We start from the raw sequence: 20,820 nt of genomic DNA, 5'->3' as shown, positions 1-20,820 counted from the left end.
ATATTCTTCCTCTACCCTCTCTCTGTGTGTTTGAAATGTATAAATTCGTAAAACTATTGTAAAGCTGACAAACTTTTATCAAGCAGATACGTCAGCAAACTATACTACAGATTTTTTTAATTAAAGGAAAAATTGAAACTGATTATTTTAAATTTTTTGCCGCAATTTTACCTTTAAAAAAAAAACAGCTGATCTACCCAATTAGTTAAATCGTGCAGTTGTAAGAGAAAAAAATATTTTCTGAAAAAACTTACGTTTAGAAGTATTCTTGGTATTAAAAATGATATCTCTGCTTTACACATAGCGTCGAATTGCTGAAACAAAAGAAAACACAAAGTTTTTATCTGGGTTTACATTTTTCATTTCTACAAAGCATTAAGTACGTTGGAACAAAACTTTTGAAATGTCTGCAATTTAGAAGATAACTTCCAAAAAAAATTATATTTAGTTATAAACCTAAAGTCTTGCTGCATTCTGATGTTGTAACTTATAATTAGATACCTATCGGAGTTTCGGGTCGATAAAGGAAACGATAGGGTAAATCGTCAATTACTGGCCACTGTTAAATAACTGGCCACCTCTTATACTAAAAATGAATTCTATTCACCTATAAACATAATTCATTTTAGTATCAGGTGGCTAGTTATTGGAGGGTGATCAGTTATTGACACTTTACACTAGAAAATAATTATATTTATAGGTGAATAGAATTCATTTTTAGTATGAGGTGACCAGTTATTAAACAGTGGTCATCAGTCATTTTCGATTTACCGTACCTCGCTGGGTGCGCGCATAATGCACTGCTGCGTATCAAGGTTGTTTCTAACAAGATCATAAGTTTAACAAATTTTAAAATCAGAATATCGCTCAAAGTCGTATCATAACTATAACCAAACAAGTTGATTTTAAACTTAGAATAGCCCGCTTCGCAAATGGCATCGCTACGGACACGTCGTAGACACGTAGCACGTGCTACACGTCTTACGATAGCCTACGTGATCTACGTAGACAAAATGTGGGTTTGGCGACGTGCCTAAAGTAGATATGTAGATGTATGCCCACCATAATGAGTGTAAGCCATTGAAATTTAAACCAAATTATTTGGAAAATAGGATTGATTTTCCTTTGTTTCACGTTTAAGTAAAAACATGTTTTAGTATAACTTCAACTTATCCAGGCTATTTATTCATAACTTATTAAAAATTTATTCTGTTCTTTAAAAATCACATTGGGCAAGACGAGGCTATTTCAGGAGTTTGATTCCGTTTTAACGATTTGATATGCTTTTTATCTTGTTTTGATATTACCTCAAAGGTCGCTCATGCTGATTTCATTGGTGCATCGAAATGAAGGGAATGTAGTGTGTGAGATGCACGCCAATCATCAAGTCGATCGTCAAGGTCGTATCAAAACCAGATTAAAACCGTAACAAATGTTTGAATTATAATCGACCTTATTGTTGTTGTTTTCGTGGCCCAAGGGCATGAAATCAATAATCGATAAACTGAAAAGTTCAGATATCGAAAATTTGTAGTTTATGAGGTTTCTAATGCCACTAATAATTTTGCTTTGACGTAATGTTTAAGGGAAGCCCTCAACCCTTATAACGCAGCGTACTACGTAGGCGAACTAATCTTTTGATACCTATAGAAGTGTCCTACGTGGGCGATCTCGTTGCAAACGCGAACGCCGTAGGTCCGCCGCTCCGCGCTGCGCGTTCGCGAGTTATTCGCTTACGTAAGACGCTGCATTAAACTTACTGCAGGACTAGGTCGATTTGTATAAAAATGTCCTATAATATTTATTTATTCTCTTAGATGAAAAATTAATGAAAAATACTTTATACTGTTTTGTTTGAAAAAATCTAAAATCACTAAAAACTATATCACTAATTTCTTCGTTAACCTTAAGTGTAAGGCCTGAGTAGACGCTCAAGTTGGGCGTGCAGCGGGGCGGGGCGTGCGGCGTCCATGTTAAACAAATGCAAACGTATAGGAGAGGCCTTACGAGCCAATTCAAACAATGATCAACAAGATGTCCACTAGATATAAAAAACCGTTTAAAACAGAAACGATAACGAGATATTTAAGAAAGTCATGTCAAATTTGACATTTCTGCGATTCCGAATATCCTCTTGAACGATCTCTTTCAGATTTGCTTAAGCTATTACTTAGACATCCAATGGATATTTAATTATTTAATGGATATGCCAAAAAAAAAACCAGGTCGAGTGGAGGAAACGAGAGGAGGCCTTTGCCCAGCAAAAAAACTGTCACAATAATTGTAGCGTGAAATGACAATTCTCGAATCGAACTGCAAAAGATATCTGGTTGAGAACTAAACTATATTAGATCTCGTATTGTTCTTTTATCTAGTAATTATCACGTTGTTCGAATTGACCGGTTAGTGCACGCTGCTCAAATCACTTGTGAGCCCGACGCCACGCTGCACGCCCCGCCGAACGCTCCGCTTCGAGCGTCCACTCAGGCCTTACACTAACTATAACTAACTACACTAAAAGTGCATTGTGGTTAAGAACCATCGTTATATTTTTTATTATTAAACGAACTACAAGCATTCATATTATGTAAAAGAACACTGTAATAATTGTTTTATTTCAATATTTCTGTAACCAATTTCCATTTCATTTTAAAACTTACTAGGCCACTAAAGTTTACAAAAAACAAATTGTTTTAAAAAGCCCTTTTTTTTAATCTGAGCAAATTATGTTTACAAATAATATTTGCACTCATTTGTGTCAAGGCTTTTTGGTGAATAATTATTGTTTGGTTATTATAAATACGTAATAGGGAATATTACGCAAAACTGCGTAGGGGGCGCCACTAGCACAAACTGTAAACAGACCACCTTGATGCGGCAATGTGATATTTATTCGTAACACATAACCAGTGAAAACTTGTCAAAAAACTGTTTAAGGCATAGTTTATATAAGTTACTCTATGGTTTACGGTTTGTGCTAGTGTTGCCTCTAGCGGCCCCTATTGATTAAATTTTGCATATATTTGCTTGCAACATCGGTATCCTTGTTTCTGGTACTTCATTCTCGATTTATGCAAAACCCTACCGTAGGATGGGTTGTCTATGCTAATGGGACCAATATGTCTTCAGCTAAGTGGATCCGGCTGTGTCACTGGCAATGTGGCAAATGAATGTAGATGTTGCTTCAATGACAAAGGGATTTTAACGGTTTGTATAAAAGAACCTTAATGTGTTTACGAAATTGCTGATGATCATATTTTAATGCACTGTAATAAATAAAAAATACTAAGAAAGCGCCTTTTATAAAAAATTGCATGTTGCTGGCGACTTCCAGCGCTGATCTTCCGATTAGACCATCCGGTGAAATAATCACGACAGGTAAAAAGAAGAACAACAAAATTAATATATAAACATACAAAAGACGAAGATAAGATAATAAGTTAAAAATAGATATTACAATAAATTACTATGAATGTGTGTGCTTCAATGACAAAGACAATTTACGGGCAGCGACGTTAAAAGGTTTTAACATTTTAACTAGGGCCGTTTTAACTCAAAACATAGATTGACGAATCTAGCAACGTAAAAACTATTATAATGTATTCAAAAGGTACTTAAATACAAAACACAGTACGTAGCGGCCCCTTTTTTTTAATATCTATCGTTGAATTTAAATAATCACAATTATTGAGCAGTGGCGATAGTGAGCACGTTAATGGGCTCATAAAACCCAAATTTCACTCATTACGAGCCTAAAAGTCCTTCAAAACGTCAAAACAATGGACGTCTAATACCCCTGTCAGAAACGACATGGGGCTCGTTATTCCCACCTATTACCGAATACTTTCCTCAATGAAACCACTGTTACGTTGAACTGGAAATACGGAAAAGCTATGCGTTATCAGAGACCGCACATAAAGGTTCACTTCAAGCCGATAAGAATAGGTCAAGGCCGTTCGTATGCCACGTTTCACTCCATTCAGAAATTTACTATACGAGTTAATCATCATCATTCATCAGCACGCGCGGCCTCGGTCGAGGCACGTCTACACTGGCCGTTTTGTACGCCAGAAAATTGTCTCGCGCGTATGCTCGCTCTGTGCGGACCCGGCTATTGCCGAAGTCATATCAAAACAAGATGAAAACGATAACAAATTATAAAATCAGAACCGGTTTCCCGGTAGTAAACAGATCGATGCTTAACGAAGTACATGGCCAAGGACCATGACGATAATCGCTTTGACATTGACAACTTCACACGAATTTCGGTAAACGAAGGCTGAAGGTTTTCTAAATGACTATAATTTGTCGGAGTTTATATTAATCAACACTTTTTATTATTATTTATTTATTTCATAAAAACATTAAGTACTAGTTATACAATATTTTCGCCAAACTGAAGACAGTTTGTTGGCGAATAGTGCGCTCTCACTTTTATGTGTACTTTCTTGAGTTTCTTGAACTACATACAGAGTACAGAACAAACTATAGATATCTACTTACTAGGTTTACTTATTATTTATTTACAAATACAAATACAAATAGTTTATTGTGGTTTAACATTATGATATAAGGCACTTAATTCGGTTCTTGTCTGTTTGTCTGATTTAATATCTTGTCTTTTTATTAATTATATAACAATTCAAGTCTTGGAGACCCTTTACATCTCTGGATAATTTGATGATCTTTTTTTATTATTATATACATTTTATCTCTGACACCTAGAGACTTTTACATCTCTAAACAATTTTAGTACTTCTGTTATTTGTATAGTTTTTATTCGTTTTTTTTTTTCTTGTGTAATTTAACATTTATATTTATGTAATTGTTTTTTTGTAATTTTGGATTAATTTTATTGTTTGTAAAAATTGACATGTAAAAGTGCCCCTGTGGCCTATTTGCTGAATAAATGTTTGATGTTTGATACACTTACATAAAAGGCTGGAGTCTCCCATTAAGTAAAACAATACTTGTGACGGGATTTATTTATTAACATTAAGTTTAAGGCTAAATTTCTTAAGAATAATACTTTTTTTAATACTTTATAGCTGCCGTGTGTACCTACTTCATCTCACGAAGGCCATGACCCTGAAACTTGTTGTTATGGTATTACGTTTTATAGTTATGTATGTATGTAAACACTTTATTGTACATAAGACAGATTACAAACACAATAAAAGAACATAAATATATACAATGTACAAAGGCGGACTAATTAATTGTAACTGTATATGTCGCTTTCTTGAGATGAAATATCTACACCTGCCTACCCCCCCCCCCCCTTGGTATAGACTAACATTTAGTAGTAATAATATGTATATACTAAGTAATTATATTATCTAAGAGTACTGTTTTCAATCTTTTTTTGAACATGGATTGTTGATAGTTTTTATTTGGGCTCCGCAATAAAACATATTTTTTACGGACTTCACAAATTAAATTTTAGAAAAGTAACATATACAAATATAACATAGCCTGTAGGTACGTAAAAACTAGCCAAGTCAAATCCTGAACTTTTAATTACAGTCTAACTGAACTAGAACTTGGCCGAACCTTAGTGAACTCTAACTATCAATTCTTTTGCCGGCGAAGTCAACAACGACGCATATTCTTAATGTTGAAATTAATAATGTGGATATAATTTCATATAGTTTTTTTATAATCACATACTTAAATAAGACATAATATATGTACACCAGCACATATTCTAATTTGTGTTCATATCAATAGAATACAAATATTCAAACTGAACGCAAAACAGTCTTGCTGGTCAAAACAGTTTTTTTTTCGAACTGTCTAAAAGATGGGCCACTACGTAATTTACATGACAATAGAACAAGTGACGTTACGGTCAAGTCACCTAGTTTTTTATTTTTAAGTTCTATCCGATTAATTAAAAAGAATTTGTGTCAAAAAAAATCCGGCAAAGTGCGAGTCGGACTCGCGCACGAAGGGTTCCGTACCATTACGCAAAAACGGCAAATAAATCACGTTTGTTGTATGGGAGCCCCACTTAAATATTTATTTTATTCTGTTTTTAGTATTTTGTTATAGCGGCAACAGAAATACACCATCTGTGAAAGTTTCAACTGTCTAGCTATCACGGTTCATGAGATACAGCCTTGACAGACGGACAGACGGACAGACAGACAGACAGACAGACAGCGAAGTCTTAGTAATAGGGTCCCGTTTTTACCCTTTGGGTACGGAACCCTAAAATGCTGTCTACGTTTTTCTAATAATTTTTTGTTGCTTTATTTTGTGCATGGTGTGAAACAATTTAAGGCCGTTCCATCGGTTTGCCGCTGTCATTTTCACATTTCGCAAGAAAGAACGGGAAAGAACATACGCGCCAAGTGTCAATTTTGTTCGAATTTTGTCGGTTTTTATTTATTTTAAAAACGTTACCTTACAATATCGAAATTCTAAAGCTATGAAATTAATATTTATGTTAAAATTGTTTTTTCTTCTTTTTTTGTTTATAGTATCACATAATAAATAACCGAGTAAAGTAGGATTAAAAGTCCGAGTTAGAGGTTACTTTGGGAATTAATTTTATCGAGCGAAGTGTCATAATTCGTGTATCGGAAGCTATGTTGTTAAAGATAATATAGTCAAGAACTACATATATTTTTTCCACGTCTACGAATATCAACGGCTTAAGAGCTGTAAAAAAACAAAAAAAAAAACAAATAACATGATCATATAAGGAGATTTTTCGCCTTCTGGCTCAGGGAACCGCCTTAAGTGAACACGTTCGCTACTACGGCGTCATTAAACATCGCATCGGGCGTTAAGGTGTTAAGGCAACATCCCTATTAGGTGCGCTGTATGTATATATATATGAAACTTTCAACAAGACCAAACACGAAGCTGCAAGTTCTAACTAAAATCAATTTAGTCCTTTGACTGCAGCTAACACAATAATAACATCCAAACAAAGTTAACCGAGTTGTGATGTTTGTGGAACAATATACGGATTGTTGTCCAAATTGATACGACACCAGGAGCGGTGTTTTATTTTAAAATCTGTTAAGGCGCCGTAAATTCAGGTTCTTCTCCGAACGGGATACCGCCGTTTAGCCAAAATATTTTTCGCCAAATTTCACTTCCCAACAAACTTATGGCATCAGTTTCATTTCCCAAATGAAATTTTAGCAAGTTTTTTACTTCGCAACCATTTCATTTCCCAACCCCATACTTGCGAAATGAAAGTTACGTACTAGGTTGGGTTAGGTGAGATTGGATTAAGAATATTTGCGAAATGAAATTTTGCCAAATGATATTTTGCGTAAAATAGTTTGGGAAGTAATACTTTGGGAAACGATTTTTGGCAATACATTAGTAAACCTCTCCGACGAACGCATCATTTATGTTCGTGATTTTTGAAAGTTGTTTAATCAGGTTTCGAAGGAGAAATATTTTTGGCAACCGTGAAGAAGAAGTGCCGTGCAGCGATAGGCTTGTATAGCCATAAGCGAAAATGCATTGGCCGTCTCAACCGCTCTTGACACATCGTTGCAACAATCATCCGTCAGGGATGCAGTGGCCATTGATGATTCTTATCTAAAAAAACGGTACGATTTTTCAAAAACTGCTTGTTGAACCCACTGCACCTTAAAGTATTGAGTTGATATATATGACACTGATTAGTGCGCGCGAAACATAAAAGAGTCATGTCTTTAAGCACCTCGCGCGCTTTTTTTATTGCGCGCGAGATGCGCTGGCAGCCATTTCAACTGTCAAGGTCGTGTCATAACAATAATAGGTATATAGACTAAGACTTGGCTCACGAGATAACCGCCATGCGGGATGTTGACTCGACGATCATTGTTCCTATAGTCGTGTCAGCGAGCGCTCTCATAGCGAAGTCTCGACCAACACCTAGAGAGAGTATCGCTGGGTGGTTGGATCAAGGGTCAGATGCAGAAGGCGGTAATTTCGGTCACGGCGCGTATAGTACGTCGGTCCCTTACACTGCGGCCCTGACCACCGGTAGCTTGGGCCTTGCCCCGCTGCCGGCGGCACCCTAGGTTAGGTTTTTTGTATTGTGTTTATATTATTATATATTTGTTTGTGTTATTATATATTTTTTGTATTATTTTGTAAATGTTTTTATATTTTACTTTTATATTCATATTATATAAACCTTAACCTAATAAGACGAATAAATAAAGAAAATATTAGGTAAGTATGTCAATACGAATTCGTATTATGTTTTTATTGAGCCAACATAGAGCCAACTTTAAACTTTGAAGGTTTTGTTTGACCTATGTCTCGCAAATATAGTACATCTAAAGGGGCCAACTGACTATCAGTCCGCCGGACGATATCGGCCTGTCATAGAACATAAATTTCACAGTTCCGAACAACCGACGGGCCGATATTGTCCGGCGGGCTGATAGTCAGTGGGCCAAGGTAGCAAGGTTTGACTAAAATCTAGTGGGCCCTTTGACCGCTGTGTCTGCTGTGCACTTGTGCAGCTAACGCAATAATAACACAAACAAACGCTAGCCAAGTTGTGCTGTTTGTGGAACAATATACGGATTGCTGCACAAATTGATATGACAATAGAGCTGGCTTGTATAAAGTTTTCATGTACGAGTAACTAAACGTAACTAACCGTTTCGAAAAACTTGTTATTTCGAACTAGATGAGTACCGAGAGGCCGTCTGTTATTTTTTAATTTAAACGCTTATAATTTACGGACAGAACGAACATTTATTAAATCACATTTACAATCGGGTCTATCGAGAATTTATTTTGTTACTTTTATTTACCGATGTTTCGACACAGGTTCCACGTGTCGTGGTCGCGGCTAACTCACGTGCCAGCAAAATGTAAATGTAAAAGTAAATGTGATTTTAATATGTGTTCAAAACGCGAAAGTTTTAAATGTTATGTAACGAACATTATTATGAACTAGCTTTTGCCCGCGACTTCGTCTGGGTGGACTTAGTAACAGCAAGTAAGTATAGCGCCTGGAAAAAATCTCATAGCAATTATTCAACTAGCATATTATGCACACAAATTAGCAGGCACTTCATTAATTATCTCAATTCCACCCCGCTTTTTACTTTCTTAAGTGATGATTTTCGGGATAAAAACTATCCTATGTCCTTCTCAGGGACTCAACCTATTTCTATGCCAAATTTCATCTAAATCGAATCAGCGGTTTAAGCGTGAAGAGGGAACACACAGACAGAAAGACAGACAGAAAGACAGACAGACAGACAGACTTTCGCATTTATAATATTAAGTATGGATGGTATTGTGTATTAGTTGGATGTCTGATTTGCATTTACCCTCCAAAGCAAAGTTGGACATTGGCGCTGGGCCAATTCAAAGAATGAGTAGGGTCTAGTGTTATTTGGCTACGGATTTTTGTAAGGTGGAGTTACTTCCCCAGAGTTGGGCTCTGCTCTAGATCTAGAATGACATCCGCCGTGCTGTGCCCTTCCACACAAAGCGAGATGACGTAGTTTAAGGACATAAAAAAAAACCGGGCATTCACCAGGGTGAGATGACAAAGTCGGAAGAAAATTAGTTTTCTATGAAGAAATGCCGTTTGTAATAACTCACTCCCTTGCGTGACCCAATCGGAATAATCTCTAAAAATACTCACCCTGTTAACATGATCTCTGAGGATGTTGGAGTAGACCATGGCCATGACTTCTAAAGCCATGAAGGTCATACAGCCCACCACCCACGGGACTAGGAACGCCACGTTTTCCTGAAAAAAAAAAAACAAGTACTAAGTCAAAGAAAATTAGTTACTATTATTATTATTGGGGCGTTGTGGGCCTTTGAGTGTCACGTCGACCAAACAGTGATCTATTGTGACGGCCCTTTAAAGCTACTACTAATGCCCGTTGAATCCAGAAAATTCCAGATTCTTTGGGCCGTAATGTTCTGTACCTCATAGGGTTGCAGTACGTGCCGCCCTAAGTAGGTACTTCTTTTTGACATTAGTGGTCCACAGGAACAGAGAATGTGCATTGCAGTCTCCTCTGACTCCTGGCAGAACCTGCATGTCGGATCTTGTATCTTTCCTATTTGAAACATGTGTTTGTTCACCGCGCAGGTTTTGTGTCTTTTGAGCCCTAGAAGCTCCTTAGCAACTTTGCTGTTGAACCCTTTGATTAGAGCTTTCGAGTGTTTTTGTCCTTTGACGAACTTCCACCAATCGATTGCTCTCGTTTTTTCTAAGTTGCTGAGCAGAGAATATGCATCCCATTTTGTGGTTCCACAGAACGGTTCTGGGCCGACCAGGGTTGTGTCTGCGCCCTTTCTAGCAAGTTCGTCCGCTTCTTCGTTTCCGTTAATGTCGGAGTGCCCTGGTACCCATCTAAGTATGACTTTGTTGGAGTTAGCCAGTGCATTTAGGTTTTTTTTACAGTTCTGGACTAGTTTTGAGTTTGACTCAAGTGAATCTAGTGCCAGCAGAGCAGCCTGGCTGTCTGAGTTGATGTAGATATGTTGGTGTCTTAGGTTTTTATCCAGGTTGATCTCCGCACATTTGTTGATGGCGAAGACTTCTGCCTGGAAGATTGAGGCCTGTGTGCCCATGCTGACGCTAGCTCTGAGCTTAGGTCTTTCACCATAGATCCCACATCCTACATCATTGCCTTTCTTGGAACCATCTGTTAATTAAATTAATCAAATTAGTTATCATCATCATCTTCCTCGCGTTGTCCCGGCATTTTGCCACTACTCATGAGAGCCTGGGGTCCGCTTGGAAACTAATCCCAGGATTGGCGTGGGCACTAGTTTTTACGAAAGCGACTGTCATCTGACCTTCCAACCCAGAGGGTAAACTAGGCCTTATTGGGATTAGTCAGATATCCTTCACCGAAAAGCGACTGGTAAATATCAAATGATATTTCGTACACAAGTTCCGTAAAACTCATTGGTACGAGCCGGGGTTTGAACCCGCGACCTTCGGATTGCAAGTCGTACCTACGCTCTTACCGCTAGGCCACCAGCGCTTGCAGGGAAATGAAATTATAACTTTTTTAATATTAATAATAAAAGTGGTAGTAAAGAGACTCGTTATATGATCTTTTTATGGCCGAAGGCGTGGCTAATAGCTAATGACATGATATAACGTGACGTTCGTTAAGAAATTAAATGGTCAAGGTTGGAAACAAACACTGGGGGCCGATTTTTGAATTTCGAGCGCTCGATTTCGTCACTCGAAAGTTTGTGGGAAACGGCGAATTGATGTTTTCGTTTTTAATTCTATTAGTAGAATTTAAATGCCTAGTAGTGGAGATATATTGGAGAGAAAATCACGAAATCGCTAAATACAAAATATATTTCCAATGCGTCGTTTCAACAGCTATCGTCAACTAAACTGTACCCCCATATTAAATATATTAAACCGGGTCACTCACGTTTATAAAGTCGATGATTGCTCGACATGTTTCGCTCCATAGCGAGGAGCATTTCAACGCAACGCGAGCGCTCTTTGAAAATGCTTCTCGCTATGGAGCGAAACATGTCGAGCAATCATCGACTTTATAAACGTGAGTGACCCGGTTTAATATATTTAATATGTCAGTATCTCACGGAAGTTTTGTACCCCCGTACTCTGTCATTCGGAATACAATATCAGCGCTAAGACAACTCTAGTAATAATTTGTTACGGGTCTTTACCAACCTCCCATACAATGAGCGATACATTGTTTCAAGACGCTCAGGTTATACTGGACCTCAATTTCTATTAATAGTGCACTAATGGTCCATTATCAATCTCTCTTAAGCCTAAGTAAATATTTGAATAGGCCGTTTCCCTTAAGACTAGGACAGTACTAAATGTAGGTAATTGATTTGTTGAGAGCTAGAAACTTGCTAAAGTTCTATCTGTACTTAACAGAGCCTTTTGTTACGCAAATCTCTTTTTAGGGTTCCGTACCCAAAGAGTAAAAATGAGACCCTATTACTAAGACGCCGCTGTCCGTCTGTCTGTCCGTCTGTCTGTCACCAGGCTGTATCTCATGAACCGTGATAGCTAGAGTTGAAATTTCACAGATGATGTATTTCTGTTGCCGCTATAACAACGAATACTAAAAAGTACGGAACCCTCGGTGGTTGAGTCCGACTCGCACTTGTCCGGGATTTTAATTCGATAATGCGTGTAAAATAATGAAAAAGTGGAGATTGAGTATAATTATTACATTGAGTGAGGCGTAGTCCCGGAGCCGTGAGATCAAATCTCGCCCATATTATTTTTTTTTATATCAAAAATTATAAGTTACTAGAATACTTTATAATATAACATTTGTTAGTTGAGAAATCAGCATTAAAGTTCAAGACCAAGTAAGGAAATTCAAGATCGACTTCATTGTCAAGCTTAAATGGAATTGGGCGGGACATAATTGCCAGGCAAAGTGGCAGGAGGACCAAAATTTACGGATTGGCGGTCGCTTTCGGATAAAAGAAGCGCCTGGCGTCCATTAGCCCGCTGGGTGGACGACATTCGGAAGATCGCACGGCACTTCTGGGTAATCTGGATTAGACTAGCCCAGGACCAGGATAAGTAGCGTACACGAAGAGAGGCCTATGCTCTGCAGTGGGCGACAAAATGATGATGTGAGAAATAACAAAAATACACTTATAATTTGTCTAGAGGGTGCTTCTGATCTTATAGGGCTTTACATAATATCCATGGATTAGTTCTGCGAATCGGGAAATTACGTTTTTACGTTATTCTTTTACGTCTAACTTTCAATCCGGTGGTCGCGGGATCAAATCTTGGCTCGTACAAATGAATTTTTCGAAACTTGTGTACGGAACATCATATAATATTTACCACTAGCTTTTCGGAGAAGGAAAACATCATGAGGTAACCTGCATACATATGTGAAGAAATTCAAAGGTGTATGTGTAGTCACTAGTCCCTAACCCGCATTGGGCCAGAATGGGGACTATAGCCACAGGGCGGACACGTTATACATCAAAAATCACTTGCGTTTCTATGTGTGAACGGCACGTCTGTACACGCGCCATGAGTCATAGTGTGAGTAAGTTGCTTAAAAATGCCGGCAAACGGCCGTCAATCTGCTGTCGCGGGGCGAGGTAATTCGAGTAGTGGCGGGGCGGTGCGTGGCCATTCTGTATGATAATACTATTACTTATTCTGTGCTATAGCCCAAGCCCTCTCGCGCATGTGAGGAGGCTTGTGCCCAGCAGAGGGAAGTATTATAGCTTAAATTATTATTATTTTATTATTTATAGGTACTTACTTTATAAATCCCGTAGAACAAGATTATGCTGAGCATAATCATGAACATTTGGGTTCCTATAATTGCAAAATACGCTATCTGTACACCTGAAACAATGGAAAATATTAAATTAGTATAGCATACCATTTACGTAGCACACAAACATGAAAATATAAATAAGTTAATTTTGTATTGTAGTTAGTGTTAACAATAACAATACTGTAGCTCAGTTGGCTGGGCGATGGGCTAGTGATCCAGAGTTGAAAGTTATATTTTTATAAGAAAGTACGAAAGTTTGTTCTCAGAGTATTTATTTGCGTGTTTATTTTTACGGTGGAAGGGTGGGAAGTACAGTGAAATTTTCCAACCATATTTATTTCCATATTTTCAAAGCCTTTACCCTCCACGTTTCGACTTGACATAAAATTACATTTATTCCGCCGATATATTTTATATCCCGCCAATTACGGAGCATATGAAGAGGCTTCGTATCCTATGCCTTTCTTCATTAAAGTGATCACATTCACGAAACGTTAATATTTACTGTATCGTGTCAAGTATAACTTGAACTCTAGTAAACCACCTTATAATTATATTTGTCTTTATAATTATCACAGTACAAAAGAGATGGAAAATACTATCTAGAGTAAGCGTAACTAACAACTTGACTAAACGTAATTTAAAACGACATACAGAAGTAACCTTACACTTAATATACTTATGTCTGGTATGTTCTTGTGGCTCTTTTATATTGCCAAACTTATGCCATATTTCGGATATTGAGACCTCTCCATATTGAGCCATTTTTGGTGCTCATAATTTATATATGATATCGCTGGGTACTATTTATCTTATCACCTTGGGGCGAAGATTTAATCAGAATGGCCGAAGGTTGGCGACATTTTTATTTCATGATCGAGATGCAAATAGGTGAAACATTTCATATTTGCGTTTGTAAATGTGTGCGTGACATGTCAGTCTATTCCGTGCATACACGCTTTATTAAGCGTAGCTTTGCGTTTCGCCTGCAAAGTCTCGGTTACGCCTTTTTGGGTTTGACGAGTTCGTTAAAAGATTCGAGGCAGGGCGGTATAACCTAGTTTGCGTATAGCAAATTAACTTCCCGTTTCATTATGATGTGGATATTGCATAGGTATGCGTGCGTTGTTGACTGTTGTACAGTTGGCAGCGGTTTATACTAATACTAATATCTTGTACACCTAACGTAAGTAGGACCAAAGAGAATTGATTGTATTAGAGAGGTTTACGTTTGAGCGTTTGAGCGTTTTTTTCTTAGACTTTAGTCTAAGAAAAAAACGCTGTACTGCGCCATTTGTTTTGCGGTCACTGAATTGTCAAACGTCAACTTTTGATAATCAAAAAGTTACCGCAAAATGTATGGAGATGTAACAGACAGCGCCATCTCGTTTACCTGTACAATTCGAAGCACGAAATTGTCTTAGATTGTATGCATCTTACTAAATCAATCTATCTTTGGTAGGACTGAACAAAGTTGTGTCGACTTTTGAAAATGTGTCCAGAATTAACCTGTATACGTTATTGTTTTATTGGAACACGTTGCCGCCGCTTCCATCGGATGAAGTGTGCTTCAATTTTTGAAGCCTCGGCTTCATTGTTAAGCCATCGCATCGTTTGAACGAGACCCAAGGGCTTTTCATTTCGTCATCGGATTTGTGACGAACGGTTTCGGAGGTATTTAATTTTTTCGCTACTTTACGAAATTGGTATGGGATTTTAAAATTCTGAGCAGTTCTTGCTATGGATTTGTATTTAGTACATTATTTTATTCGGCCACAGGTCTCATTTTTTTATCAATATAATTGTGGCCTAAAATAGAAATAAAATTAATAATTGGCCAAGCACAAGTGAACTAGTGTTCAGAGCTCCTCACCACGCATCCCTAGGCGGTAGCATCACTCTTAACGTTGGCACAGAATAACTAATAGCGTTGGATACTAATACCTACTACTTTATCCCATACATTTTATTCATGAGAAAATAAGTAATGTCTGGGGGCTCTGGGATCTTGAACTATAATTAAAGGCCTATTATAGGTAATTTAGAAGTTATAAAGCTCAAGCAATTGAAGAGTGAAGAGGTAACAGAGAAATAGTTACTTTAGCCTTATATAGTAAAGGATGATTCACGCTACAACGATCCGGGTCAGGGCCGGGGCGCCCGAAACTTAGTTTTCTATAGAAAGCATCACGTGATCAATATCAATTGTCATAGAAAAAGAAGTAGCGAAGTCTCGTCCCGGGCCCGGACCGTTCTAGCGTAAGGCATCCTTAATGTTGGTATAGAAATATTTCAGCCATTATTAATACGAGCAAAACGTGCTAAAAAACGCGTAGCAGAAGGTCGTCTTATACGTCTTTTCAAGGACGTATTCACTCATTCTCATGATTAATAACAATAATCCTAACATTTTATCAGACATATCATCGAGATATCACATGAACGTCCTGAGAGCCTTGAAACTTTTAATACCCAATTCCAGATAAGGATCATATTATTTATTCGTGACATGCCTAAATGACATAATACCACACTTTCTCGGCGTTCTCGTCACACATTTACCCACTCGACACACAGTCGTAACCAGCATTGGAAAGCAGTTTGAATTTGGAATCTATTGCGCGGTGATACGGTACAGATCCCAATGAATTTTCCGATGGTTGTTACGGCCAGTCTAGTGGGTGCAGTCGTCACTGACTTTAATGTTGTCTTAAACGAGTTCTGAGAATTCATGTGCCGTATTTTCATACGTTATTTTTTTTCAGCTCGGCCATGGATTTTCACGACAAAGATAGACAGGCTTTCGAAAAAGTAAATGGATAAACACGTATGTAATGAGATTCATGCAATACGTGTTGGAATGACAAGTTAAATCAGCTTCTTTTTACCAACAGTCAAAATATCTGACCCAACCTTGTGGTAACTGAGTTACACTTTTAGGCACCACTTTTACACATTATTATTTACTAAAACGGGTCTTGATTTGCGTATAAATTGTATATTTTAATTTATTTGCACTAAGTCAAACATGTGACATAGGGTGGTTCACGTTTGTATGGCAAAAATTCAAACTCTAGTCAGAGGTTTTTTTGGATTTCATACAAAGTTGGAAAATTTTAAGGTGGTTGAGCCTTGCATAGTCTTGTATAGCTCCCTTGTATAGTCTGTTTTTAGAGTTCCGTACCCAAAGGGTAAAAACGGGACCCTATTACTAAGACTCCGCTGTCCGTCTGTCCGTCTGTCGGTCCGTCTTTCCGTCCATCTGTCCGTCTGTCACCAGGCGGTATCTCATGAACCGTGATAGCTAGACAGTTGAAATTTTCACAGATGATGTATTTCTGTTGCCGCTATAACAACAAATACTAAAAACAGAATAATATAAATATTTAAATGGGGCTCCCATACAACAAACGTGATTTTTTGCTGTTTTTTTCCGTAATGTTACGGAACCCTTGGTGCGCGAGTCCGACTCGCACTTGGCCGGTTTTTTTTATTCCGTAGACTAAAATGATATAATATTGAGTTTTTATAGTTGAGATAAAGTTACAAATCTTTTATCAACATCAACATAATAAGTTTAACAAAATAAGGGGGTGCCCCGCCGGAAAATAAAAAAAAAAGGTTTTTGAACCACCCTAATCAAATGTGACGTGATGACGTCGTGGTCAAATAATTTAGTCATTGTAGTTTTATTCCATTTACTTATAATCGTTTCAAGAATAGAAGAAATTTATTCAGAAAACGCTTAAATTTAGGTATTATATAGACAACAGAACTAATTTATTATTAAGCGTCACTGAAAGGGTCTCCACTCAGCTTAATGTCAAGATACCACTTAAGGATCTCGACGCTGGTCTTCGGTGGAAACCCTTCCCAGAGAGCGCAACTACACGCTAAACTATATAATATTTATTGTTATATTTTATTTTATACAGGGTGACCTTAGCCATTGGACAAAACCCTAAAATCCCACGTAGGGTTACTTCTCAGGAATGCTCTAACGTTAATATTTTTTGAATTAGAACAAAAGATAAAAATAATAATTTTTAAACAAAAAATAATTCCAATGATCGACAACAAAAAGAAACATACTGTATTAAGTAGTGAATTCATCGGTACAGCTACTTGACACCAGATGTCACGAGTGTCGCGACTGACGATAAATGTATTGCTAAAACAATTTACAACTCATATTACTTACAAGCAGAAGGAGTTGAAAATAGATTTCCGGTTAATCCCGTTATAATATTCGCTGAAAATTGTTGAGCAATAGACTTTTCGTTCGTCGCGACATCTATTGTCAACTAGCAGTACTGATGACAACACTAGTTAAAATCCTTTAAGTTGCTTCCACCTGGACCTGAGAAGTCTCCATAGAGAAGTCTATGATGCAGGGTGCGGGTGGAAGCATCTTGAAGGATTCTAACTAATAGTGTTGGTTAAAAATCAAGTCTTTGAGTGCTTTAAGACTAGATTCAGATTTTAGTCTAGTCGAAACTCGAGCTATTTTCAAGTTATTGGGGATCCAAGTCTTTTGTAAAAACTGAGTCCTTTTCAGAGAATCCTTATTTTTTTTACAAATGTAATCAAAATCGAATTTCTGATATCTAGAACCCAACCATATATCTGCCTCTTAAGAGTCCCCGGCAAGCTCGGCCGAATTTCACCTTCCCAGAAACGGAGTTTCGTTCTTATTTTAAAACTACGTGCTGGATTGTAACGAAACTTTGCATATAAAATGACATGACGACATGAGGTATATCTAGGTCTGGAATTAGTTTATATAGCTCTAGTTTATAAAACAAACGAAATGGAGCAAAAACAATTTTTTTATGAAAAACTTAAATTCGCAGTATTATTTTTACTATAGCATCTGAAGCTATATAAACTAATTATAGACCTAAATATACCTTATAGTATTGTAAGTACAAAGTTTCAGAGCCATCTAGCTAGTCGTTTTAAAATGAGAGCGCAACTACGTTTGTATGGAGGACCGAGCTTGCCGGGGACTTAACTGGTCCCGCGTTCCATCACACAGCATTTTGAAATGAACAAAGAGACTTGAAACGTAATCGATTCCCAAGAGCGAGAACAAATCTGGCCCCGTTGCTATGGTTACGCTATACGCGAGAAATGGGCCGATTACAATGCGGTTTGTTATTAAATTAAAGCTAGTTTTCCAAAGCCAGCAGTTAGGGTGTGAGGCGTAAAAATCATTTGAGAAAATTCATACTATACCAGGATTCGATCCCGGGACAGCTTCGTAGGCAGGGTCACTACTGAGTAGGCTAGGAAGCCGTATACTAGTTTACTCTTGAGGCGAATGCTTCTCTGCGTATTAGGAATAACAGAGCAAAGTCGATCACAATTCCTCCAGTGTTTGCCCCTTCAGCTTCTCAGTAAACAGGTAAGAAATAAGACCAATGCTAATTTTATTTACCTACTCAACTTGTAAATCAGTTAAGAGAAAAGGTGATTGATTGAACTGTCTGTCGTCGTCAGCTGTCTGTCGTGAACTGGTCTGATTTTGTCTAGTAATTGTGGCTAATTTTGAATTTAAATGTCGATATTTATAGTCCTCAAGGCAATTTTAATTTTGTTCACGACAACCATGTCCAATGACATTCTGCAGAAAATAGTGCGATTTGATTCCGCTGAAGGCACGTGGGAGCAATAAGAGCACATCTATTGAGGTACATGCTTATACAAGAGATAAGAGCTATGCCTGAAATTCTTTAGCTACAAGATGGACCCGAATCATGACATCATTACTCATGTGCTAATTTTAAAGAATTTGTGGAGCAAACTGTGTACGGAGCTACAGAGCGTGGCGTGGCGGTATTTCCCGAAATTCTCCTAATGTGATACCCAATGCAAAGAAAATGGATATAGAGTCAGAAGCTGCAAGCGGTGGATTCAACCTACTTGGTACTTATACCTGCTCTTATTATCTTATTGAAAGCAATGTAAATACAATCTTTGCTATTATGTTTTTGTTATTTTCATTCCACTCTTTAAAACGTTTTCTACAGTGAATATTACACTAAAATATACATTTTTTCGAAAACTTTCAGTTAAATACCTACGATCTGAAAAAAAGGTTGGTTATGGGTGGGCCCCTTTAGTCAGACTTCTACTAATAATTTATTAGTTATTCTCATTCGTTCTGTATTATTAAATTGTGGACCACACAGATAAACTGCAAGTCTATCTTCAACTGAAATTGCAGCGAATATCAGAAATGCTTGCAGCTAAGTGCCGAAGGGATCGGAAACAATTGCTTCTCGATATTCCGCCGTTCCTATTTCAAATGGAGCCATTATACAACAAGTAGTATTTCAACAACTATGTACAGAAGATAAATTAATTGCTTTAAGACATACTGTGTTTATTTGAACAACTGCTGCTTCATTCATGTGCGCAGGAAGTTATAAATATTTAAATATGTAAATAAATATGTAATACGGAATTGATAATAATAATAATATAATTAATTTTTCACCTCAGCAGCGCGAACAAGCCTACTTTCGTCAATCCCTGGAGTGAGGAAAGTGCGACTTTCCTCACTCCAGGGAGTGAAACAATGTAGCTTTTTAATTTAGTGAAGGCCATGAACTTCATACTTTTATTACTTTTTTTTATGGTACGGTACGGTACGGTACGGTACGTAAATCGTATCGTACATATTATAATACTTTTTTTTTCTGTTTATTCTGTGTAATTCGAAATACATTTTAACCTTTAATATGTTCTCACTACTGAGGTGAAAAATTATGTGTGCAACACGAGAGCAAAGTTATTTTACATCTCGTGTTTTTGAGTCCCTCGCTACGCTCAAGATTCTACCTTAGAATCTTTCGCTTTCTCGGGACTCAAAATAAACACTCGCAAGAAAAACCAACTTTCCTCTCTTGTTGCACAAATAACTATTGCTGTTATTAACCGTAGTATAAGATTACCCATAAGCATTACTAACACTGATTGATCCTAGTTGGTCGTTGAATAAAGTTTTTTTTTTTTTAATAGCGTAAACTCGCCTTGGTGACACGCCTAATTCGGTGATACAAGTTTGGAAGCATGAGACTGAGTAAAGCTAGTGAATTAGGGCCTTTTCAATGGGACCTTACCGCAAAGTATTAAGGTAAAATTTTTGCATTCTTGTGGGTCAAATTGAGAGAGCGAGACAGTTCATATTTGCAAATTTTTCGCGCTAGACCTCATTACTTCTCCGCGTAAAATCTAATTTTCTATGGGACGATATCCCTTCGCGCCTTCATATTTAAATTTGCGGCCTTTTTCTACTGACAAGATTTGCTTGACCAGTTATAGTTAAATAGGTATCTATAGAAATTTTGAATAGTCGATATCGATTATTAAAATAGCGATGGTAAGACCCTTGGGCGAAAACAATGTCTGGAGTATCGATCCAGAGGCCGTGAGTTCAAGTCTCACCCAAGGCAGTAATTTTTTACACTTATATTTATTCTAAGCTTAATAGCATCGATCGCAGACGTTTCTGCTTGTTAAAAATTAATTTTGAAAACACTGTCGTTGA

General features: G+C 37.4%; 1 protein-coding gene across 2 annotated transcripts in view; it reads right to left on the bottom strand.

The window, feature by feature from the left end:
- Positions 1-20,820, bottom strand: part of LOC134741319 (uncharacterized) — an 86,363-nt gene that overhangs the window by 2,801 nt on the left and 62,742 nt on the right. For both annotated transcript variants that reach the window (XM_063674068.1, XM_063674069.1), the window contains exons 4-6: positions 13,248-13,333; positions 9,626-9,733; positions 255-314 (exon numbers count right to left, since the gene is read on the bottom strand). In XM_063674068.1, coding sequence (XP_063530138.1) covers positions 255-314; positions 9,626-9,733; positions 13,248-13,333 — 254 coding nt within the window. The remainder of the gene's footprint in view (positions 1-254; positions 315-9,625; positions 9,734-13,247; positions 13,334-20,820) is intronic.

The sequence above is a fragment of the Cydia strobilella genome, chromosome 5 (assembly GCF_947568885.1).
Source record: "Cydia strobilella chromosome 5, ilCydStro3.1, whole genome shotgun sequence".
Taxonomy (NCBI): Eukaryota; Metazoa; Arthropoda; class Insecta; order Lepidoptera; family Tortricidae; genus Cydia; species Cydia strobilella.
The sequence above is the reverse complement of the archived record's forward strand: the minus strand, read 5'-3'. Positions and strand labels throughout refer to the sequence as shown.